We start from the raw sequence: 24,357 nt of genomic DNA, 5'->3' as shown, positions 1-24,357 counted from the left end.
CACTGGTATCATATTTTCCGATGACCAATCCAAGTCCAAAGACTGACTTGTGCAAAAGGAAATAGCTGAAAACGGAAGCCAATGGCGGTGCGATGCTTTTCTACCAAGCCACTTGTTCAGACCTTTCACAGACACCAGAGTTGCCCCAGGAGGTTAGTTTCTAGGAAATCTCTAGGTTGCAGTGGGAGCAAACTGACCGTCGATATTGAACTGTGGTCAGATGAGAGCAGACTGCTTCTTTCAGGAGGAGAATGGCTCAGAGCGGAGCTGTCTCATCACTCCTTGACAAATAGTTTTAGGTAGGGAAAAGTCTATCGACTTTTGACCTGGTACCCCACTTTGGTAGTCGGTTCATCTTTTTCCTTTGTAGGTTTAGTTATCATTTTGGTGGACACTCCATCTTATTCTTTTAGGGACTTAATTGTCATTAACTTTTTGTCCTTGTGGATATCATTTGCAGAGCAATGTGTGAGATGTACAGAGAGCTGATGTTGTAGAGCTTAGCCTTTATGGAAGATTCTCACCCAGGTTACCAGCAGAGTACCTGTGTGGTCCTCAGAAACCATTACAGTTTAAACAAAACATGGATTGGCTTGCCTCGAATGCAGTGGGTAATTGTAATTCACACAAAACTCCATAGTCCATGAACCCAGACCTCCCACGCACCTCCTATTTAGCGTCGTGCATATCAGAAAAATGTTTAGTGTTCCGGCCATTAACAAGTAATTCCCAAGCAGAGAGAAAAGGAAAAGCAAAAACAGCCAGTGCAGAGTCAGCTGCTCTCTCACTAGCTCTCCTAGCAGCCTCCCAGTCAGTCATGTTTGCTTCTATTGTTTTCCAGAAACATGCCAACGGGATCACCACGAGCAAGGAAGTGAGCGCACTGATGCCACGCGACCACCATGAGCACACTGAGACTCTCAACAAAACTAAAAGATCTGTTTGTAAATAAGGTGGGGGAAAAAGGGGCAGTTGGTCAGGCGTCCAAGAGTCTAAGTCATCTAGTACACAAAATCAAGGGTAAAATGCCAAGTGGGTTTTGTTCAGGTTAAGGCCATATGGCCAGGAATGTAAAATTAGCCCACGGTCTTTCTTGATGGTGAGTTGGATTTAGACAAATGGTGGTGAGGGGTTGGGGGTGGGAGCAGAAAGGCCATGTGCAGGGGTGGGGTGAAATTTCTCAAAGCAGTGGAGAGAGGAAACAGAGAGAGGGAAAGAGGGAAGAAGGCTTTCTTTCCTCTGTGGTTTCTGGGAGTGCGAAGGCAGGCAGAGTGGCCGTCTCAATGCTAGCTGATTCCACCGCCAGTGATAACAGATGGTACAGTATTGATATAAACACTTCGGCATGCTGATTAATAGGGAAGGACAGAAAGTCCAGAAACAGACCCTTACATTGATTAAAAACCAAACCCCTGATTTTTCTCCTCAGTGGTTGTGAGAGAGCCTGAGGCCTCAACCTGGCTGGACAGTTTGTCTAGCACTCAGCTGTATCCGCAGCCAAACCCTGATTTTGACAAAGGCAGGCAGGGGAGAACAAAATGTGTTGCCTTATTGAAACAAAACAGCCTAACTCAGATGGGTAATAGACCAAAACGTAAAACTCAAAACTATAAAATTAGGGGAATAAAACACAGAAACTATTTGTGGTCTTGGACTAGCAACCATTTCTTAAATCTGATACCCCCAAGTCCCCACAAACGATAAAATGATAAAACGAAGTTCAACAAAATTAAAAGCTTCTCATCCCAAGATATAATTAGGAAATAGAAAATAGGATCCACAGATAGGAAAAGTGGAAATTTGTAAGGAAAATATTTGATAAAAATTTCTGCCCAGAGAATATATAAAGAACCTTGAAAACATCCTAACAAGTAATCTAACAATAAATGGAAAAAAATAAAGATGTATATATAATTTTCCAAGGGAATTTCGTGGTCTACAGTTTAAGTAAGTACACGAAAAATGTTGGGTACTGCTAATTGTCAGACACTGACAAATAACACCCGCACAAGAGATACCTATTACTGTAATTTCAATCTAACTGTATAGCGATGCACTCCTATAGGCTCAGTCCGGAAGCAGGAAGATTCTCAGAAACAAAACGAAACAACAGCCAAAGAAAAGGCCTGGACAGTCAACTGTGGGCAAGGGAGGAGTGAACAGGGACTTTCATACATTGCTGGTGAAGCAGCCGCTGCCTTTGAAACCTGATCGGTCCCTTTCTAGGTGTCCACACAAAAGATGACACCTCCATCCACCTACAGACATGCACAGGAATTCTCCTGACAGCTTTGTTTTTGATGTGAAGAAACCGGAAACAGCCTAAACTAATAGGTAACTGGCTGAATACAGTTTATTTAGTACAATGGAATACTACTCAGAACAAAACATGATTTGGGCACAATTGTAACACAAAAGGCCAAGTAGCCACGTCCAAATAATTACGTTGAGTGAAGGAAGCCAGATAAAAGCAATTATAATTGGTATGACTCGGCTTGCACACACTCTGCAAAACGTAAACAAACTGAAACACAACAGGTTTTAGGCTAGCAATGACCCCAACCGGAGGGAGGTGCCTGCGGGAGGAGGGAATGCGGATCCGGAAACGCAGTGAAGGTTAAGGGCTAGCGGGTGCAAAGAGCAAGCGGATAAATTAGGCAGTGGGGGTGGGGTGAAGAACGAGCCAGAAGGGAGAGCGGGGAGGAGGAGAGGGGACCTGGGCGGAGGGGAGGAACCTGGCGGAGGGTGGGGGTAGGTAGCGTGGGGAGGGAACCCGTTGGTGGCAGCGTCATGGCGCGCCTACTGCGAGCACTGCGGGGCCTGTCCTTGCTGGAGGTGCCTGGGCGGCCAGTTCGGGGTTGTGCGGGGTCGGGACGCGGGGACTCAGGTAGGTCTTCAGTCGCCTCGTGGCTTTCGGTTTCACTGCCCACTGCCCTGGCTGATTCGGGCCGCTCTCTCGTGGTGCGCTGAGAGCATGGTCCCGGTGACCCGCTGCCCCTGGCAGCCCGAGTTGTCGAGCACCGTGGTCGGTAAACTCGGTGTGTTGGGGGAGCGTTGATCCCGGAGAGAATCTCGGGAGGGTACGAATTCTCTCCCACTCTTGCACACAATTCGTTTATATGTTACATTTTAGTTAGTGCAGTGTCAGGAGCCAGTCAGGGACCCAGTGGTGGTCAACAGCTGAACATCGTGCACAGGACATTAACTCCTGAGCAGGACGAAATTAGTCCTTTGCCCGTACATCCCCTTTCCGAGGACTGCCCCCTAGCTGCCTCCCGACCTGAGTGAGCTGCCTGCCGACTGGCCCAATGCTGTCCCGTGGGTGCATACTGCCAGACTGCATTGGTCTGTGTGGATCGAGTACCTGAGACATGTCCTGATTAGTCTCGTGTTCCTACAGTCATTGTTAGTGGCTGAGAGACGGAAAGGGAGTGGGGTGGAAAGTGCTTTTGGTCCTCCTTTGTGAGCTGAAAAGGCGTGGGAGTCATCGATTTCATGCCCCTGTGATTTGGCTCTGGGTAGCTGCTCTCTTGACCTCCTTTCCAACCCCTCCTTTTCAACCTAATTTCATATATTATGTGCTGACGTTTCCAATTCTTTTGGTCTTTGTAGACTCTTGCTACTTTAAAATTTTAGTGTTCGATGAATATATGCCCTAGATTGTAAACTGTTAACTGATCCAACACCGACTTACAGTTAGAGCTTCTTCATTCCTTTGGTGTCTCAGTTAGACCCTGTGCAAGCCTAGTGGACTGGAGCTGTGCTGGTACTTACAGCTGAGCGACCGTTAGTGGAAATCCCATGGAACTGGTGCTGTCAGAAGAGGCCTGCTGAATAGCCCCGGGAGCTGAGAGTCTTCAGCCATATTAAATTTGGCCAGACACCAGTATATAGCTGTGTAACTTACCAGACAGCCCCTCCAGCGAGTTTATTCTACGGAAATAATTCAAAAGAACAAAGCTGTATTGCAAAGACCTTCTTAACAGCATTACTCTCAGGATGGGAAACTGGCCTCAGCCCAAACAGTTAAGGAATACTTAAATAAAGCATGAAGGTCCAGGTCAACAAACTGTAGCCATTAAGAATGAGAAGCAGGTGATGGTCTGTGGTTAAGGTCTTGGTTGTTCCAGTGTCAGCTCTTACTGGCTTTGATGTGTAGGCATCCATAACAAATACTAAGTAGAGGGCATAAACAAAATGTAGTTCTTACCATTTCGGAGGCTGAGAGGTCAAAGATCAAGGAGGCAGATTGGGTTGCCAGTGGGGACCCAGTATCTGACTTGGAGATGTCCACTATCCTGTGTGTGTTCATACGAGGTTCCCTTACTGCAGTGGGAGTGGAGACAGAAACTCTCAGGGCTAACCCTTTCTTTTCCTCGCTTTTGTCTCCACAACAGTTCCATGTTTCCCTTACTCATTCGCCTGCTGGACGTCTAGGCTGGATCCATTTCTTAGCTAATGTGTAAACATAAATGTGCAAATGTCCCGAGGTGGACTTAGAACCCTTTAGATATGTGTTGGAGATGAAGATATAACAATCTTTAATGTGTATGCACTTAACAACAGAGTGTCAAGCTGTGTCATGAAAACTAGTTGGGGGGGGGAGGGTGAACTCACCATCATGGCTAGAGTGGAGATTTCCAGGTGGTGATCATGGGCTGGGATTTGGAGCTATTAGGTGGTAAAATTTCCAGGAAGGCAGTATGGAAGCAGAAGGAGGCCTAGGACAGGACCCCTCCTGCTGGACGATTATAAACTCCTTCCAGTGTTGAACAGTGAAAACATTTATTATCAGAATTAGGCTTGCTCTGGGGGTTGCGTTTTATTTGTGTTTTGTTGTTAGCTTGACACAGGCTAGAGTTACTTGAGAAGAGGCAAATCTGTAAGGACGTTCTCTTGACTGGTGATTGGTGTGGAAGGGTCCAGGCCACTGTGGGCCTTGCCATCCCTGGGCAGATGGTTCTGGGGTGGATGAAAAAGCAGGCTGAGAGAGCTGTGAAGAACAGTGGGTAGGCAGTGCTTCTCAGACATCTCTGCCCCATTCTGCCTCCAGCTCCTGGCTCCCCCCAGGAATGGCATAGGACCTGGCTTGTGAGATGAAATGAGCCCTTTATTCCCAAGCTGCTTTGGGTCATGGTGTTTTGTCACAGCAATAGAAACCCTAACGGCTTTATACCCACCTTAACTGTGCTTTGTGTACACGTGTCCATATAAATATAATAGCGCAGAAGTAGTACCAAGCAAGAGAAAGGGGGAACACAATATGGACAGAAATCACGAAGCACACAGCAACACATTAAAGTACAACAAGAAGTGTCAGCAGGTCAAGGTCAGCCCAGACTACACAGTAGGCGTGGCAACCTGGCCTTTGCAAGACCTTATCTTAAAACAAACAAAGGCAAACATAACAGACAGATTCACTTTGGGGCGATACACTAGGGCTCTCTATGCAAGAGGATTTTTGGAATACAGACCCCTTTGGGCTTACAGAATTCAAGATGCCTTTGCAAGTAGCTAGGGAAGGAGTGTAATAACTCCTCCCTTAAAGATCATCTCTGTCCAGTCTCTCACTGCTCCTAGCTGGGCCCTGATGGAAACCACTTTTCAGAACGAGCGTGTGGTCCATCTGCAGCACTCCCGGGCACATATCTAAAGGGTTCTAAGTCCACCTCGGGACATTTGCACATTTATGTTTACACATTAGCTAAGAAATGGATCCAGCCTAGACGTCCAGTAGGTGAATGGATAAGGGAAACATGGAACTGTTATGGAGTTCAAAACCATCTGAAAAGCACCACCAGACTCCATTCGGATAATAATTAGCCAAATGTATTAAAACTTCTAGCAAGGCCGCGGTGTCTAAATGTTTTCCAGAGGCAGGTGAAGGAAACCTTTGTCCTTTAAAGGTGAAAACCACAGGGAGTTCCTGAATATGTGCAAAAGCAAGTTAGGGAGGCCAAAGAGCCATTCTGCTCTGCCAGCATCAGGTTTTCATGGTGACCTCAAAATAGTCCTTGGATATCTGCATAAGCAGGCTACAGAAGCCCAGATCGGGAGGTAGCCCTGTCATTATAAGCAGATGGTCGCTGCTGCAGTTTTGAGTGGCAGCTCAAGAAGTCAGGGTTGTCAGGAACTTACCTTTGAGACAAAATGGAGTTTCTTTAGCCATCACAGTACACACACACACACACACACACACACACACACACACACACACACACACACACTGGAACTTTATTCAACTCTAAAGAAAATGAAATCATGGTGTTTGCAGGGAAATCAATGGAACTTGATGTTAAGCTTCCCAGACTAGGAAAGACATGCCTCACTTTTTCTTTCATATACAGGTCCTCATATATTTTAATATATTTGTGTGTTTCGGGTAACATAATGTATGTGCCAGCAAAAGGAGGGTAGGGAGCAGAGGGACGGAGTGGAGAATGAGAGAGGGCCAGTAATGAAAACAGCGCATGCGTGGAAATGCCTGAATGGAATCCATTACTCTGTGCTGAGTTTTTAAAAATTTTTTAAATTGCAAAAAAGAAGCTGGGACACAAAAAGATTTTCCGAAGTCATGTGACTAATCAGTAAATCTACGAAGGGTCAGGAGGGGTCGGAAGGGCCAGGAAGACTGATCTGCCCTACTGTAAGTGGGATATTATACATTCTGTCTAAGGAAAAGTAAACCAAAAAAAAAAAAAGAGAGAGGAAAAAAAGAAAAAAAAAAGACTTGAATTTGTTGACTGCAGAAATGGGAGGTGCCTGGGGAGAATTTGTTTGGTAGTATTTCTTATTTGAGCCACTTTGGGGTCTGTGCCCCAGGAGGACCGGACAGGCCACTGACTCTCTACCCATCACTGGTTTCTTGTTAATGAAATGGGGGAGGTGTCTTGTGCCGCCTGAGCCTTCTGGTTCCTGTGACCAGTGAAGCCACAGCTGAGAGAGAAAGAACTGGGATTATCCCTCCAGGTGATTGTACAAGCCAAAATGGGGGAGGGGCAACGCTTTATTTTAATAAAATAAATTCCCTACTTAACAATGCAGAGTCCCTTACAAAGCCCAAGCTCTGTCTAAGCAAGACTGACTGGCAGAAGAAGCTGACCCCCGAGCAGTTCCATGTCACGAGAGAGAAAGGAACTGAGGCGGTAAGCAGAACGACACACAGTGCCCTGGTGGGGTTTTCTCTCGGGGAGGGGAGGCTGGGGTAGAGGTGCCTGCAAACCCTCACATGCGCACTGTGAGAATCCCGCCGGCCTCCAGCAGTCTCCACCCACCCGAAGAAACTAGAATCCTTCTCCATCCTTCAGTGCCGCACATGCTCTCCAAACTCCACTGCCGGTCACTGCTGACCCCAGGCCAACATTGACAATCCACCTCGCTCTAGCTACTTCTCTCTTCTCCCTGCTTTCTCTCCCTCCCCAAAGGAGTCTTTTGAGAACAAAGTGGACCACGCTACTTCCCAGCTAATAATCACTTGGAACCTTGACATTGCTCTCAAAGTGAATGCACAGCACTTAAATACTAACTAACCTCTCACTACTTAAAAACACAGTCTCAGCTGTGGTCCCTACCGGGCCCCTGCCTCAGAGGCAGCTGTGTTTCCTCTGGTTCCTGCACTATGGCCACATAGTCCTCACAGCAAGAAAATGCTCTGCCTTCTTCCCCTTAAGGCCCTTGTTTCTTGGGCTCCTTTCCCAGTCATTTGTCCTGATAATTAATTCAGACCCTCCTTTTAAGATTTACTATTTTATATATAGATATACATATGTGCATATGTAAATATATATATATATATATATATATATATATATATATATATGTGTGTGTGTGTGTGTGTGTGTGTGTGTGTGTGTGTGTATGTCCTACGGTCCTGAAAAGGCATGGGTATCCCCTGGAGCTGGAGTTACGGACTGTGGTGAACTGCCACTGGTGTGGGTTCTGGGCACCAAACTTGGGTCCTCTGGAAGAGCAAGGAAGTGCTCTTAACTGCTGAATTATCTTTCCAACCCAACTCAACTCAGATTCCTTTCTCCAGGAGGCCTTTCCTCAACTCCAGCCTAGGCTGCCTCTTCAGTATTCCCCCTCACAGCAGTGCCCCAAGTTCTGTTTCCTGGTACTTGCTCTGTGCCTGGCTGGAGGAGGCACCCAGACTAGAGATGCTGGTGAATGTGGTGTGTCAGAGGCGGACACACCCAGCTGCACTGAGTAGTCTCAGCTTCTGTTCATCTCCTCGGGTGACGGCGCTGCGGCTGACGACAGTGGTGCCACTGAGGCTCCAGTCTTGAGCTGGTCTATGAGATGCTTTCATTCCTGAGGTAGATCCCATGGCAGGCCCTGCGTAGTGGCTCTTCGGTGTTGTGTGACCAGTGTGTTTGCCTGTTGGTACCCGTGCAAGTGCAGGCAGCTTTGGGCTTTTAAACACAATCATAGGCTCAGTTTCTCTGATGCCACAGCCACCAGCCAAGTTGGCAGATCCCGATAGATTCTTGTGAAATTTTTCTGAGGCTATATTTTTGTCCAACTTCCTGTGGGTGGAAATGAGACAGTTTTTCTCATTGTTTTTAACAGCACAAGAGAAACACACAAGATGCTCTGAGATGCTGTGTAATCCCGGAATGTCCTAAGACCAGCCTAATTCCCACGTAACCAGCCAGGCAGGGTTTGGTGTGTACAGGGAGCCTGGAGACAGTCTGCCAGATGTTTAGGAGAATAAATCTGCTGGCTTCTGAAGCAGATGGTGGATATCCTTTACATTTGGACCTTTTACAAAATGAGCATCATCCATTATTTTAACTAATGTTGTAAATCCCTTCCAGAGGCTCCATTTCCACATTTAACTTTTTAGAATTGTGCAGAGCTGTAAGCATCAGTCAGCTTCATTAGTCGAAGGGAAGAGCAGCTCCCAAAGCCTCCTGATTGCTGACGACTAATTAAAATTCAGTTGCACTTATTGTTTTTTAATCAGGTAGTAGTGGTGTGTTAGCAGTGCTTGCAGCCAGTGCAAAGATTTGCACCCTGACTGAGTAACAGCCAAGAGTCGGGCAGCCACAGAAGGGGAGTTAGTTTCTCAGGTCCTTCTCTGTCCTCTGGATCTGGTCTCCATACTTTGAGCCCCAGGAGGAGGACCAGCTTTCTTGCCCTGTGGCTTCTGGTTGACATGAGGCTGCAGAAGACACCATGAGCCCTAAAAGAGCAGGGTAGAGGAATCAGGCGGCATTGTCTCCATCAGGCGGCCCGCATGTGCATTCCTGGCAGCCACAGCCTCACCAAAATCTGGTGATTGTCTCTTCCCTTGCCCCATAGGCCTGTTGGGGAGTGTGTCCTCAGAGCCACCAACCCAGTGTCTCCTTGAATCCTTTTGTTGGCTTCCGTCTGTTCTGACCCTTCCTCTTGAATAAGATTACCTGCATGCAGCCATCTCTTTTAAACATGTGCTCTGCCGCTAGCACATGAGAACTAACAGAACCGAAGAAGAAGGAACTGTTACTGGTCCAGACAGACTTGAAATCTCAGGGTGGTGTTTAAGTTCACTCTGTTTTTGACCCTGCTCCCTTCTCCTGTGCAGGCGGCCATTTCAATTCTAGCTTCTGAGGCCCCCTCCCTCCCTCTCTCCCTCCTTCCCTCCCTCCTCCTTCTCTCCTTTTTCTTTTTCAGTTTCCAACTGCATCAGTAGCACTACCCAGAACTGGATTAATGATTGACATTCTCTAACCTCCCTTTTCTCTTGCCTCTGATATCTCTTTGCCTTTCAAGTCATTTGTGTGGTGTGTGTGTGTGTGTGTGTGTGTGTGTGTGTGTTTCCCCTCCCTCCTCTTCCCTTCCTTCCTCTTTCCCTCTCCTCTCATTCCCTTGGCGCTGAGAGTGGGCACAAAGCTCCGATCATGAGCGCAGCAGTAGCCAGTTTGAAATGTCCCTCTCCAGTCCCCGCTTGAGCAGAGCCAGGTGTACATTCTTATTGCATCCCAGGCTGGTCTGGCTCCTCCTACCTTCTCAGTCTGAAACACTCTCTTTCTTATCTGCTCAGTTCTTACCCATTCTTCAAAGCTCAACTCAGTAGTGATTGGCATTTTTCTATAATCAGCATGTATCAGCTGATTAATTAATAATGAAAGGTTAAAAGACTAAAGACCCCCCATCCCCATCTCAGACACCGACTGTACAGAAACCCTTCACAGACACTGCTTCCAAGGGAAGGTTCTTTGTTAGTCTCTCTTATGGCTGTCATCATGAAGTATGACTATCATCTCTCAGGTTCTTGTCATCAGGGCAGTACAAGAAAATTGGTTTTAATTTGGGAAGGTAATTAACTTTTGAGTTAATTTTTCCCATCTGAAACTTTAGCACCCAGTCCAGCACTGATTATATGCTAGATTATCAGTAAATACTAGGACAAACAGATAAAATAGAGGCTGTCTTGTTCCTGATATGTGAAAGGGCTTAGACTACATCAGGAGGGCGACGAGGAGACATAGGAGTCAGGAAGGGCGTAGCAGATAGACATCATGGCAGGACATAGGTTAAGTCATAATTCCTGTGCATTTGGATTATTTAGTTTAGTTACTGTTATAGCAACCCCATGACTCTTATATTAATGAAATATTTTGAATTTTGTAGGCTGCCTAGTTTCTGTGGACAGGACTTTGTAGATCAGTCTTCATGGCAGGGATGTCCACAGTGCTCAAGTCTGTGAATGAATAGCTCACTAGACTCATTCAGACTTGTGAGTAAATTTATTATCACTTCCTTTCTTCTTTCCTCCCTTCCTCTCTCCATCTCTCCTTCCTTCCTCCCTTCCCTTCCTTCCTTTCTTTCTCTTTAGACAGAGTTTGGCTGTGTATTTCAAGATGGTCTTGAACTCTTGATCCTCCTGCCTCAGCATCACGCATGCTATGCTTGCAGCCGTGTGCCACCAAGCCAGACTTTAAGTTTAAGACTCTTAGAGAGAGAGAGACAGAGAGACAGAGAGAGACAGAGAGAGAGACAGACAGAGAGAGAGAGAGAGAGAGAGAGAGAGAGAGAGAGAGAGAGAGAGAGAGAGAGAACATACAAGTGTGCCCATCTGGTAGACTCAGCAATGGATTTAAACATCCCACAGACAGCTTTTTCTCGAGAGATAGGAGAGCTGATTCCCTGGCAGTGCTGCCACCCAGCCAGCATTCCATGCTTTGAGTCCTGTTGTCTGTGTGGTTGGGTAATGCTTGCCACCATGACACGGCTTTTACAGTTAGCTTGTGCAAACGCTTTATAATTTTGCTGACTGAGGGGATGATAAAGGAACTCGACAAAATTTTTGAAAGATTATTCATTTTATTTGTGTGTGTGTGTGTGTGTGTGTGTGTGCATGAATTGATGTGTACCATGTGTGCAGGTATCCAAGGAGGCCAGAAGAGGGCATCGGATGTGGACTGCACTCATTCACTGCTTTGGTTCCCCTCATAGCCCTCTAAGCAGTTGAAAACCTACACCTTCTTTAAACTCCATCCACGTGATGACCTAGCACCGGGGCCCTGGCTCATCATTTAACCCTAATTGACTCTACACAGTGTTGACACTGCACAGCGTGTGTTAAAGGCAGAGCCCCAAATTCACTGAACGGTGCTTTTGATGTGATTGTGTTTTCTCTCCCCTTCTCTGTCTCCCTCACCCTCTCCCCCCACCCCTCCTATCAGGGATCAATCTCACGGTCTCTGCATACAAGTGAAGTACTCTGCCACTGAGCTGTACTCCCAACCCCGTTATATTCCATCTTTAATTAGGGAGTTCAAAGTGTCTTGGACGAGTGTTTAGACTCCTGTTGCTTTAGCTCTTTTGAAATGAGAGAGTGAAATCTTCCAGGATGGCAGAGGATGGGACTGGTGTTCATGCTTTCTCATGGACTTTGATGTTCTTGGATGAAAGGTGGTACATAAATACAAAGCATTATTAATGTCACACTTTGAATATTTGGCACGATAAAGGCCAGGCTGCCAAGAAGCTCGCAGGCTGCTTCCTTGGATGACTGTAGGTCTTCTCTGCTGATACATGCCCCTTTGCAAATGACTATAATCCCTTGATTGGGGGCTTTATTGTTGGTTTTGGGGTTTTGTTTTGTTGTTTGTGATGGTTGGGACTGACCTTAAGGCAAACACTTCAGAACTGAGCCAGCCTCACTCTTGGGTTTGTCCACTTTATCACGCCGAGTGTGACGATGTTCCTTCCGTCTTTGTTTTCAGCCTTTCAGTGGGATGTACTTGAACAACAAGGAGACAGGGATGTACCACTGTGTGTGCTGTGATAGCCCACTCTTCAGGTAAGAGGAGGAATGCAAAGAGACCTTAAATAAATACTCTTAGTTTTTGGTACTGAAGACTGAAACTGAGGGCTTCCTGTATGCTACCGGCCCTCAGGGTCCATTGATTGCCTTTGTCCTCTGTGATTACTGCTGTACAGAGAGCTGTTCATGGAGGAACTCTGTCTGCCTTGACTTTTTTCTGATATTTCATGCAGCTGACAGGGCTTCTGCCCCTCCTTTATGTATCTCTAAGAGAAAACAAAGTTCTGATGGGGACTTCATGATAAAGCCATTAGGAATTTTTAGAGGGGAAAGTATGTAAAGAAATCTAAACCTTAATAGTATTTGCTTGGCTATATGATTAAAACTATACCTCTCCCAGGGAAAATGGGTTTATAATTTAATTTAGCAAGCGCAGACTTTTATGAGGCTTGATTCCCCACAGTGCTTGACAGAAGCGAATACCGTGCCCTCTTCTATGTAGCTAAAAGTAAATTTAATTGTCCCTTGATTTCAAAGCCTCTTTTAAGTCAATCAGCATCTAAAATCTTTCAACAAAGGCTTTTTTTTGTTTAGATATTCAGGAAATAGTCTTTTAAAAAAGTAGATTCAAGGAAGAAGAAAGGAAACATCTTTGAAGTCCTGTTTTTCAGAACTTCAAAGATGTTTTCCTTTCTTTTGCATCAACCTTAAATTGGTTTAGAATAAAATATAAATCAAGCCAGCCCTGTGAATCTTCCATTAGGCAGAGCCTCCTTCTGTCCTTTGGGCTTTCAGCAGCCTGGCTTCTTGGCCAGCCGGCTGCTAATGTGAGCTGCATTAGGGAAGCCAGACCCCTCCTGCAAGGACAGGCGTGATTAGGATCGATTTTCCTTCATGCTCGGGAGGCCAGGCCGTGGCCCAGGCATATTGGGACTGGTGAGAAATTACCTGGAAGAGCCTACTACCCATCACCAGCTGCCAGGTCAGGCGTGCCAGCCAGGGAAAACCAGGATGAAGTTAGTTCTTACACAATGGTATTAGAAGAACGCATGACTTCTCCTGTCACAACACAGCAGTCAACAGACTTCTGTGATCCCAAGACTTTTTTAAAAATTTATTTTATATTTAATTGTGTGGGTGTGCACACATGTGTATGTGCATGCTCGTGTGAACACAGGTGCCCTCAGAAACCAGAGATGTCCCTTCATCTGGGGTTACAGGTTATTGTGAGCTGTCTGACATGGGTGCTGCCAACCAGACCTGTCCTCTACAAGAACATCATGTGCTCTTAACCCCTGAGTCCTGACATCGAAACCTGTGAGGCCTTTTGTCCACCAGCAAGCAGTCAGTTCCCCAGCAGATGCAGGCTGAGGGCATCCTCCAATTTAGTTCAGATCTGACCTTGTCTACATGGAGACAGTGTCAGATCCTGGGTGAACAGCTCAGGCCCCAAGTCCTGTACTCTACTTCTGATGTCCAGCACACTCTCCTAGTGTGCTCCTGACTAACCAGCTCTCTCTCTGTCAGGCTTCCCACACTCTCCTGTGTTCTCTGTTTCTCTTGAGTGGTACCCAGAACTCAGGGAGGCACTTACACTTACCACTTTGTTGGAAGGGTACCACTATTATGAAAGACACAGTTGAAGAGAATGGCTGCAGGGGAAGGATACAGGGTTCCATGCCATCTCTGAGGAAATTCTCTAGAAACTTCCATGAGTTCAGTTACCCAGAAACTCACTAGACCCTGTCCTTTTGGGTCATATGGAAGCTTCATTCCAAAATCATGGGCGTGGGTGACCAGCTCCCTTCCCTGCATGCTGGGGGCGGGGCTGAAAGGCCCCATGCTCTAACCATGCCTTGGTGACAAGTCTACATCCTGTATCCATAAGTTAAGATATTATACTCCAAAAGGATACTGTCACTCTGAGGATCATAAGAATTTTAGGAGTTGTATATGCTAGAAAATGGCAGAAAGAAACAATCATGTGGTTCACAGAATCATAGTAGTAAAAGGTGAGAGTCAGGCTTCAGAAAAATTAGTTATTCCTTCACCATCATTTCTGCCAATAGGAGATGTCAAAGGTTAGGGCGACTCACTAACCTTTTTTCAGCTGGGGACCTTGTAAAAATGTAAGACTACATTCTTCCCATTTAACTGCTGTGTAGGTATCCTGTTTCTCAGTCTGGAAGATGAGAAGTCATCCTTGTAAGGATGCTTCATCTCCAAGCTTCTGTTGACTCCATTGGTGTCCTAGTTTCTGTATATTTTCAGAGAAGTCTTTCCCACTATCCAATGGCTCCTCTCCCCATACCACGAAAGCTCAGTCACAGCACTGAAAAATAGGGGAACAGAGAGAAAGCAGAGTGAAGGCCTCTGGCCAGCAGGGCTTGCTATGGTGAAGGACACACTATGTCTGCACAGATCTCTAGAGGAATTTCAGATCCCATGTGGCCGTTGGGCATCCAGAGTATTGCCAGTGTGGTTGAGAAGCTAGACTTGTTAGGATTTTTAGCAAATTTAAGCTTAAGGAGTCACATGTAGCCAGTAACTACAGTGTTAGTACAGTGCTACAACCCCAAGTCACAGTGATACAGCCCAAATCCATAAGAAATCCAATTGAAATTCTGAAAGCCTGTTTGCCAAGTAGCCAGTTCACTGAACCAGCAGTTAGTTCATGAACCTCCATTGTTTTTTTTTCAGTAATTTTAGTTTTAAATGCAAAGCACCCCCCCACCCCCCCCACCCCCCCCCACCCCCCGTCTAGCTTCCTGTTACTATAAGAACATATCTGTCTAGCTACCTGTTACGACAGCTGACAGGACAAGGGGGAGCTCTTGAGCCCCAGACTGATGGCTGAGAGGCCAACAGGGGACGGATCCAGACTCCATGAATGTAGTATCAGTGAGGAGGTCTCAGAAATCTCTGGGGCCTTGGGTAGTAGATCAGTGTTTACCATGGCGTATGAATGAACTTTGGGAGCCCATTCCACATAAAGGGATGCTCTCTCAGCCTGGACACATGGGGAAGGGCCTAGGTCCTGCCCTGGATGAAATGACAGACTGTGGAGATCCCCCCCAAGGAGGGTCTCACCCTCCCTGGGGAATGATGTGGGGATTGGGTGGGAGGCTGGAGGGGTACTGGTGGAGGGACAAGGGAGAAGGGGTGGGAGAGGGAGCTGGGATCGACATGGGAAGCATGCATGTTTCTAATTTAAATAAAAACATATATTGAGTGGGGGAAAAAAGAACATATCCATTGAGCTTCCTATTACTATAATAGCACAGGAACTAATCAGCCTATAAAGATTTGGCTCACAGTCTTGGAGGTCTCATTTTTTTATGATACTGTATGCTAAAGCAAAACCTCAACTGCATGGCCGGGAACAAAGGGGAGAAAGGGAAGAGCCAGGCTCCCGCAGTCCTCTTCAGGAATGGTTGTTAACAAAAATTGAGTCTTAGAGAGACTAGGAGGTAAATTCAGGAACCCTGATTTCTTTTGTGGCTTCTTCTGCAGGCTGGTGGTCCTGCTGTGTGTTCTCTGGGATGTGCTCACCCCTGCTGTGCACTGACTTAAGTTCCCCCCCACGGAGCCTTCTTGAGAACACACATTGCATTTGGCTGGCTTTGTTTTCTCTTCTAAGTTCCTGTTACTATGTTAGCACACAGTTCAGAGCTTAAATGCTTTCTATTGACCCAAATGTTTTATTTAGTGAAGGAGATAAAGCTGATAGGCTGTTCGAGGCCCTTGGCCAGTTAATTTTATGTACATGTATCATGGTTGAATTCTGTGTCCTGGTCAGTTTTGATTGTTGATTTAATGCAACCAAGAGCCACCTGGGAAGGAGTTTTAATTGCCTAGACTAGATTGACCTGTGGACACATTTGTGGAACTGTCTTGATTGATGATTGATGTGGGAGGGCCCAGCCCACTGTTATTTGTGGGCAGTACCTCAGGTAGGTGGTCCTGGGTCAGATGAGAATTTGAGTCTGAGCACAAAGAGAACATGCAGCAAGCAATATCTCTTCCTCCATGTTCTAGCCCTGACTTCCTTCAGGGTGGGTGGATTGTGGCCTGAATGTTGTAAAATTAAATAAACCCTCTTACTCCCTATGTTCCTTTTGTTCAGAGAGTTTTATCACAGCAACAGAAAGGCCAACTAGAGCATTGTGTCTCTGAGGAAATCATGTTGGAGCCTTCATCTCCAGAAGCTCTGAACGTGGCCTTAGGTGGAAATATGGTCACTGCAGATGGAATGTGTTGCAATCAGGTCACACTGAAGTTGGATGCTCTTTTAATCCAATATGACTGGTGTCCTAATAAGAGGAGGGGGAACAGGTCCAAAGAGGAGACTGTCACATGACAGGGACAGAAAGACTGGAACATTTCAGAGGTTTGCCAGCCACTTCCAGATGCTAAGAGGAGGCAGAACACAGGGGCTTCCTGGGGTCTTCTAGAGGACCTGGCCCTGCTGAGATCTTGATTTTGGACTTTCAGCCTTCAGTACCATAAGACCATATCATCTACTTTTGTTGCAATTTGTTAACACTGCCCCTAGAAGCTAACATGATGTGCTTAAAACAGGTTTCTCGACTCATCCATCCACCGCATCTTTCTGACTCATCCTCCATCCACAGCATCTTCCTGACTTATCCATCCACCGCATCTTTCTGATTCCTCCATCCACAGCATCTTCCTGACTCATCCTCCATCCACAGCATCTTTCTGACTCCTCCATCCACAGCATCTTCCTGACTCATCCATCCACAGCATCTTTCTGACTCCTCCATCCACCGCATCTTTCTGACTCATCCTCCATCCACAGCATCTTTCTGACTCATCCTCCATCCACAGCATCTTCCTGACTCCTCCATCCACAGCATCTTCCTGACTCCTCCATCCACAGCATCTTTCTGACTCCTCCATCCACAGCATCTTTCTGACTCATCCTCCATCCACAGCATCTTTCTGACTCATCCATCCACAGCATCTTCCTGACTCATCCTCCATCCACAGCATCTTTCTGACTCCTCCATCCACCGCATCTTTCTGACTCCTCCATCCACAGCATCTTCCTGACTCATCCATCCACAGCATCTTTCTGATTCCTCCATCCACAGCATCTTTCTTCTTGACTTATCCATCCACAGCATCTTCTCTGCTGCTGAGCATCCCCGGCAATGTTGATGCCACCTGAAGATTTTAGTTATGACACCTGAAGACTTCAGTTATGAAGCCCCTGTGGATCTGGAACAGAAGTCATAATTTTTTGAACTCTTTTTAGAAAATGTTTTTATTTTTTATATATTTTTAATGATCAGTACATGTATTTTTGTACGCGCGTGAGTACAGTACTCACAGAGACCAGACAGTGTATCTGATCCCCTGGAGTTACTGCTGGTTATGAGCCTCTCTGAGAAAGGAATGTGCTTTAAGACACTTGTCTTAAGCACTGGGTTCAGTACCATGCAAGCTGTCACCTGCAGTGAGGAGCTGTTTGTGTCCATGTAATAAACAGATATGGAAACTGACATTTTGAGTCTTAGATGCTCCATGCCTATGTGTCAGTTTCCTTTGGTTTGCTGAGACAGAACACCTGATACCGGTGTTGCCTTATTGAGAAGTGTTTTGGGGGCCAGGCCTCAGGAGGCTGAGAAGTCTGAGAGGGTGGTGCCACATCCTTGTGGGTTCTAGTGAGGGCTTCTTGCTATTCAAGACAGACGGTCAAAGGCTGAGAAAGCACACAGAGATAAAAGCAAGTGTGGCCTTGTTTTACCGACTGGCTCTCTTGTTAATTGACCCCGGCCTGTGAGAACTCCAGTATTCCCTCTTAAGGCCCCATCACCTCTCAACACTGCCACATGGCAAGGAACTTTCAACTTAATTGAAACCATGTTCAGACCCCAGGAGCCATACATCTGTTAAGTGCTAGCACTGAGCTCACGTTCCACAGGAACTGGAAGTGTGTCAGCACCGAGGGCACCACCTGCCAGACAGTTAGCTCACTTCAGCAGGGCTCTCAGGGGCTCTCCCTGGTGGTCTCTTTTCATGTGAGGAACCGAAGCCTTGCAAGGTTAACTAGCTTACCCAGGATCCCACGGCTACCAGCCTTCCGCTAGGCCATACTTTATTACCTAGGTCTCTGTAAACCACTCAGACAGGGTAAAAACGTGTCTTCACCTTCTGGTGCTAGCTCTCAAAATCATAGCTAGAGGTCCCTAGGTAGATACTACAGGCCTCTAAAGGTACACCTGGCCAGGTTACCCCGCAAACTCCCTTTCCAGAGCCTGGTTCCCAGCCGTGCCTGGCAGGGCTCCCATTGTCCCTCCAAGGTTCTGCCTTGTTGCAGTGAGTGGAACCTATTTGTGGAGCTTTGCCCCCACTATTCTGAGAATCGAGTTGCGGGTTACCAAGCCAACAATACTCTCCAGCATGTTACCTGTCCCCTATAGATCCAGAATCATCTTGTTAGCCTTAGACTCTGGTAACACTGCCTCCTCTACCTCCTTTTCTTTCCCCCCATAAACTTTTCTAAGGAGTTGTTGCCAGGACTGGTGGGGCATATCTTTAGTTCAAGTGACCAGGAGGCTGAGGCAGAAGGAGCTAGAGTGAGAGTTGCCAATCTGGATTACACAGTGAGACCTTATCTAAAGAAAATCTATTTTAAGATTATGTATCTTATGGCCATAAATCTTTCTTAAATTAGGAGCATTTGGGGAGCCTGCTACTAGTTGGTGTTTTATGTATTGCACCCTGATGTCCTGTATGTCCCAAGTAACATGGTAATATTGTTAAAACTTCATGTATCCCTGTTCAGAAATGGATGGAATGCTTCTACTGTTACATTTGGAATTATCACAGATTATCCACTGCTTCTGCTATTGCTTATGAGGGAATATCCAGAAATGAGGAGAAAATAAACATAGGAGAGCAAACTCAAAAAGCAGATGCCAAAAGAAAGAGGAAGGAAGGAAGGAAGGAAGGGAGGGAGGGAGGGAGGGAGAGAGGGAGGGAGGGAGGGAGGGAGGGAGGGAGAGAGGGAGGAAGAAAGAAAGAGGTGAGAGCAGTCTCAGAGTGTACAATGTGAGGTGTGAGCCATGTAACCTGCTAATCCATTAAATCTGTATCCTGAACTTTCTAGTCTGCCTTCATACTTACACTGTTGGTCTCAGACCATCTTATATTACTTGGTAAAATCTCCACATTTCTGCCAATTCCATCAGTAAAGGTTTATTGTTTCCCATAAAGCCAGTTAATGACTTTTTATTAGCCTTAGAGTCATTTGTCGATTTTTAAAAAGCTTTATTGCATTCATAATTCTCTATCAAAATCCCTTTAATAGTTAGTAGTGCATATAACGCCGAGGGTGGGAAGAGACAGGAGGTGCTGAGGGGTTTTTCCTGGAAAGTATCCAGGTGAATTCGTTCTCTCTCTCTCTACATATATATATATATATATTATATATATATAATATATATATATATATAATCCCTCTCTCTCCTTCTCTCCCCCTCCCTCCCTTCCTCTCTCCCCCTCCTGCCCTCCTTCCCTCCCTCCCTCCTTCCCTCCCTCCCTCCTTCCCTCTCTCCCTCCTTCTCTTTCTCTCTCTCTCTCTCTCTCTCTCTCTCTCTCTCTCTCACTCTCTCTCTCTCTGTATGTGTGTGTGTGTGTGTGTGTGTGTGTGTGTCCTCTCCCCTAGGCTAGGGATCAAACTCTACCCTGTGCACACTAGGGAGGCTCTCCAGTACTATCTTTAGCAGTAATCTCAAAGAAACCAACTCAAATGTGCAGCTGCTTCTAGCTGGACTCAGGGTCACTCATATTCCACAAGCATCTGCTACTGGCAATAATAACAAAAGCTAGTTAAAAGAGTGACAGTATGTAGCATGTGTTAGGCCCTATTCTAAACATGTCATGTGCCCAGACACCTCAGTAATTCTTCCTAGCTACCTTAGGAGATCATTATGTCACTGTTGCCCCACGCTCCATGACTTGGTGGCACCAGGGGATCAAATAATGCTTTAAGGTTCCAGATGTATTGAGTGTGGTTTCCTACCAACACCTTTTGGAAGTCAGGCTCTTACTTCAGAGATTTCTCAAAAGGCATCCCCGAGGCTTCCTGAGATACTTCTGGGGTAGCAACGAGGTACTACAGCTTGAGGCCCAGACCTTCTGTGTGCAAGGGTACCCTCTACTGAGCCACACCGCACTCCAGTCCCCTCTACAGTCTTGGGTAGAGTGAATGCAGAGACAGATACCAGTTCATTTAAATGTTTTTTCAACTAGACAATAAAAATATTTGGAAAATTATGAAATAACACAATCCTTCCATGAAGTATGTGGTTTATTCTAGAAAATAAAACTGCCACAAAATGTTGTTAATGTATAAAGAGTTTATTATGTATTAAGATGAACAGAAATCATGTATGGTGATACATGCTTATAGCCCCAGCCCTTGGGAAGCTGAGGCAAGAAGATCATGAGCTCAAAGTCATCTTGGGTTACTTGTGAAACTGTCACAAAAAAGTATTACAATACTTACATGTTTTAAAATTCCAAGTCATGGATCACACTTGCTAAATGTTGGTATTTGTAACCCTTAAAGATTTGGGGGTACAGAGGAGCCCTGAGACCACAGGTTTGCACTCCTGTCCTGTGGTCCTGTTCTCGATGAGGCTGCGTGTCCAGCTGAGCTAGACGTTTGATTCTTCATCACTCATTTTTCCAGTTTTAGGCAGGGCTTAGCTTCAAGCCATTTCTCCCTTAGGTGGAGAGGATCATCTCCTGCCGCCTGTAATTTTAAGTTTCTTTTCCCGATGTGGGTTGTAGGCACTTTTCCTGTGTGAGGTCTGTCTGAGAGATAATTCTGGGAATCAAACCCAGGACCTTGTGTGTACAGAGCAAATGCTCTGCCACTGAGCTGCAATCTGCCTGAGGGGGAAGTGTTCTGGGAGCAGGCCTCCACTTTTCAGCCTCTTGGCCCACTCCAGTGATTAGCATCCTTTGTCCCCAGGAGGCCACCCCAAGCATCGGGCTTTATCCAGTGATTAGTCAGAGTGCCAGGCTAATTGATTAATGACAATAATCATAATGAGTGCTCCCAAGCACCTGCCACACTCCCCGCTTTCCACCTGGCTCCACCGAGGAGTGTCCTTAAATCCTCAAAGTGTCCTTGCAAGGCAGGTATTACTGTCCCGGGTAAGGAACCCATGTCCCCCCCCGAGACTGAGTAGCTTGCTACTGAGAGCTGAGTACCTTCACACCTCTAAGAGGTGGCACCAGAGCTTTCATTCCCCAGGACAGGCAGCCTGTGTCCCGATAATAGAATTTGCCATTGTTACAGCTGCTGTTTCTTTGGATGTTACGCCAGTGTGCCTATATCATGCAGACCTCCCCAAACGCTGCTCTTCCTTCTTCATTTCTTCCTTTTCTGCCTTTGCAGTGCTCGGATTTAATCTGTGGTTCCTCATATGCAAAAGGGGTTCACATAGCCTCAGTGGTTTCAGTTCTTTTAGGTCAGATGCAGAGAAAGAAGATATTAGCATCCAAGGAACAAGACATCCTTTTCCTGTAGCCAATGTCCTGGACAGCAAAGGGGCAGCAGGAACAATTCCCCGGGAGTGACTGTTCATGGGATCTGACAGAGGGAAGTAGGATTCTAGTCCTGGTCAAAACAGAGGGATGGAGTCTTGAGAAGCTCCTGATATGCCAACAGCCATGTGTCTAATGGCTGTGATTCTGTAATGTCCTCTAACCACCATGTCTGACTGACTGTCCTCTAACCGCTGTGTCTGACTGTCCTCTAACCGCTGTGTCTGACTGTCCTCTAACCGCTGTATCTGTCTGACTGTCCTCTAACCACTGTATCTGTCTGACTGTCCTCTATCACTGTGTCTGACTGTCCTCTATCCTCTGTGTCTGACTGTCCTCTAACCACTGTGTCTGACTGTCCTCTAACCGCTGTGTCTGACTGTCCTCTATCCTCTGTGTCTGACTGTCCTCTAACCACTGTGTCTGACTGTCCTCTAACCGCTGTGTCTGTCTGACTGTCCTCTAACCGCTGTGTCTGACTGACTGTCCTCTATCCTCTGTGTCTGACTGTCCTCTAACCGCTGTGTCTGTCTGACTGTCCTCTATCCTCTGTGTCTGACTGTCCTCTAACCACTGTGTCTGTCTGACTGTCCTCTAACCACTGTGTCTGTCTGACTGTCCTCTATCCTCTGTGTCTGACTGTCCTCTAACCGCTGTGTCTGACTGTCCTCTAACTGCTGTGTCTGACTGTCCTCTATCCTCTGTGTCTGACTGTCCTCTAACCGCTGTGTCTGTCTGACTGTCCTCTATCCTCTGTGTCTGACTGTCCTCTAACCGCTGTGTCTGTCTGACTGCCCTCTAACTGCTGTGTCTGTCTGACTGTCCTCTAACCGATGTGTCTGCACTGTCTCCCAGTTCTGAGAAGAAGTTCTGCTCTGGCACTGGCTGGCCATCATTTTATGAGGCTCATGGCACAGAAGGCTCCGACGAGAGTCACACAGGGATCCTGAGGCGACTGGACACTTCCTCAGGACGGACTCGCATGGAGGTGGTCTGCAAGCAGGTGATGTGTGCTTTGTCATAAAAATGGCCCAGACGTATACCCTCAGCTGTGGTGATCCCTCCCTCCCATCCCATGAGGCACTGAAGATGAAGGTGGCTTCTCTCTACCTCCTTCCTGATTGGCAGCATGCCACCAGTAGGAAGATTCATTAGCACCTTACTCCTTGGAGCTTGAGGAGGGGGAGCTTAGGTCTAGACAGAAAAATTGGCTTTGTATTTTATTATTCTTGCTGTTGTTTTTCTCCTTTCCTCTGCGGGTTCTGTGGATCAACTCAGCTTGTCAGATGTGCACCTCAAATGTTATCTGCTGAGCCATCTTGCCAGCTGAAGGAGTTTCATTTTTATGTTCTTTGGCGCTCATGTTTCCTGATGCATGGGATTTATAAGCTGGCAGAGGCTAATGGATGAAAAGGGTTAAGTTTCATCTGCAGGAAAGGAAAGTGATTGTTGAGTGCTCACCCAGATTATATTAATCCTTACCTGCCTTGTGCTCATTTGTCTTCAGAATGGCTCTGCTGTGTAGGTATGGTTATGGTCCCCATCTGATAGATGAGCAAGTCATGGCCTAAGCTTAATCATTAGCCCACATGCTCACTGGGAAAGTGGGACTGCTTAGAGCCACAGCTCTCTGTGTATATCTATTTGCCACTTTTGAACCGAATTTTAATACAAAAGACCGTGCTTCCCAGCTGCCAGGCTCTGGGGTAGGGTGGGCCTTGTGGAGCTGCTTTCTTGGAGAGTGACAAGGGTGTCTATCCCCTGCAGTGTGAAGCTCACCTCGGCCATGTGTTTCCTGATGGACCAGAGCCCACTGGCCAAAGGTTTTGCATCAACAGCGTGGCCCTGAAGTTCAAACCAAGCAAGCACTGACCATCACCAGGAGGCCCGTTCTTTGCCCTCCATTGTGTAGAGCTTTGGCTCTGTAAATCAGATGGATGCCTTATTTCATTCACTATAAATTTAGGCTAAGGTTGTTACTGGCTGCACAGGGGCCACAGCTTCTTAATCACCTGAAAACAACTCAACCCCAGCTTCCTCTTTGGCTATGGTATATCAGAATAACAGAAAGGCAGCCCATTCTTCAACTGGCTTCCAAGGTTTTTGGTAGGACCTTTGCAGGGTTTGAGCAAGTTCTTGGGCTGACAAGGGTCCCCAAAACACCCAAAGTAAGTGAACCCGAATTGGCCATAGCAATGAATTCCTTCATGGATGTACACAGGTGAGGATGGCTCAAGGGGGCAGGAAAGGATGGCATAGGAGGGATGAGATCCCAGCACGGAAATGGGGGGTGGGAGTGGCCGAGCGTGGGAAACACATACAAGGATGGATGAGATTTGTGGTTTCTTGTCAAAAATTTCACTGACTCAGACATTCGACTTCCAACCTTACAACTCACAAATGGGATTCATATGAGCTGAGTCAATTTCAGTGATTGCAAACAATGCTCCTCCTCAACTCTTTGTTCCAACAGTAAACTTCAAAATATTCAAATAAAATATTGAGGTTGATGTTCA

The 24,357-nt window shown here is 46.4% G+C and overlaps 1 protein-coding gene and 1 long non-coding RNA gene across 2 annotated transcripts in view; one reads left to right on the top strand and one right to left on the bottom strand.

Moving 5' to 3' along the window:
• Positions 1-4,455, bottom strand: part of LOC106022201 — a 13,541-nt gene extending 9,086 nt beyond the window's left edge. The window contains exon 1 of the long non-coding RNA XR_001197224.3: positions 4,211-4,455. This is a non-coding gene — a long non-coding RNA (uncharacterized LOC106022201). The remainder of the gene's footprint in view (positions 1-4,210) is intronic.
• On the top strand, positions 2,732-24,357 carry Msrb2 (methionine sulfoxide reductase B2). Its single transcript, XM_005082704.4, has 5 exons — positions 2,732-2,887; positions 7,045-7,145; positions 12,213-12,289; positions 22,697-22,844; positions 23,609-24,357. The coding sequence occupies exons 1-5, from the start codon at positions 2,791-2,793 to the stop codon at positions 23,711-23,713; spliced, it is 528 nt and encodes a 175-aa protein (XP_005082761.1). The 5' UTR covers positions 2,732-2,790; the 3' UTR covers positions 23,714-24,357.

The sequence above is a fragment of the Mesocricetus auratus genome, unplaced genomic scaffold (genome assembly GCF_017639785.1).
Source record: "Mesocricetus auratus isolate SY011 unplaced genomic scaffold, BCM_Maur_2.0 Super-Scaffold_100013, whole genome shotgun sequence".
In the NCBI taxonomy this organism is placed as follows: domain Eukaryota; kingdom Metazoa; phylum Chordata; class Mammalia; order Rodentia; family Cricetidae; genus Mesocricetus; species Mesocricetus auratus.
The sequence above is the reverse complement of the archived record's forward strand: the minus strand, read 5'-3'. Positions and strand labels throughout refer to the sequence as shown.

Excerpts from the sequence above, each read along its gene's own strand:
- Msrb2 (XM_005082704.4), top strand. The coding sequence starts at position 2,791 with ATGGCGCGCCTACTGCGAGCACTGCGGGGCCTGTCCTTGCTGGAGGTG. Across the intron at positions 7,146-12,212 it reads GAGAGAAAGGAACTGAGGCG|CCTTTCAGTGGGATGTACTT; the intron begins GTAAGCAGAACG and ends CTTTGTTTTCAG. Across the intron at positions 12,290-22,696 it reads TGTGATAGCCCACTCTTCAG|TTCTGAGAAGAAGTTCTGCT; the intron begins GTAAGAGGAGGA and ends ACTGTCTCCCAG.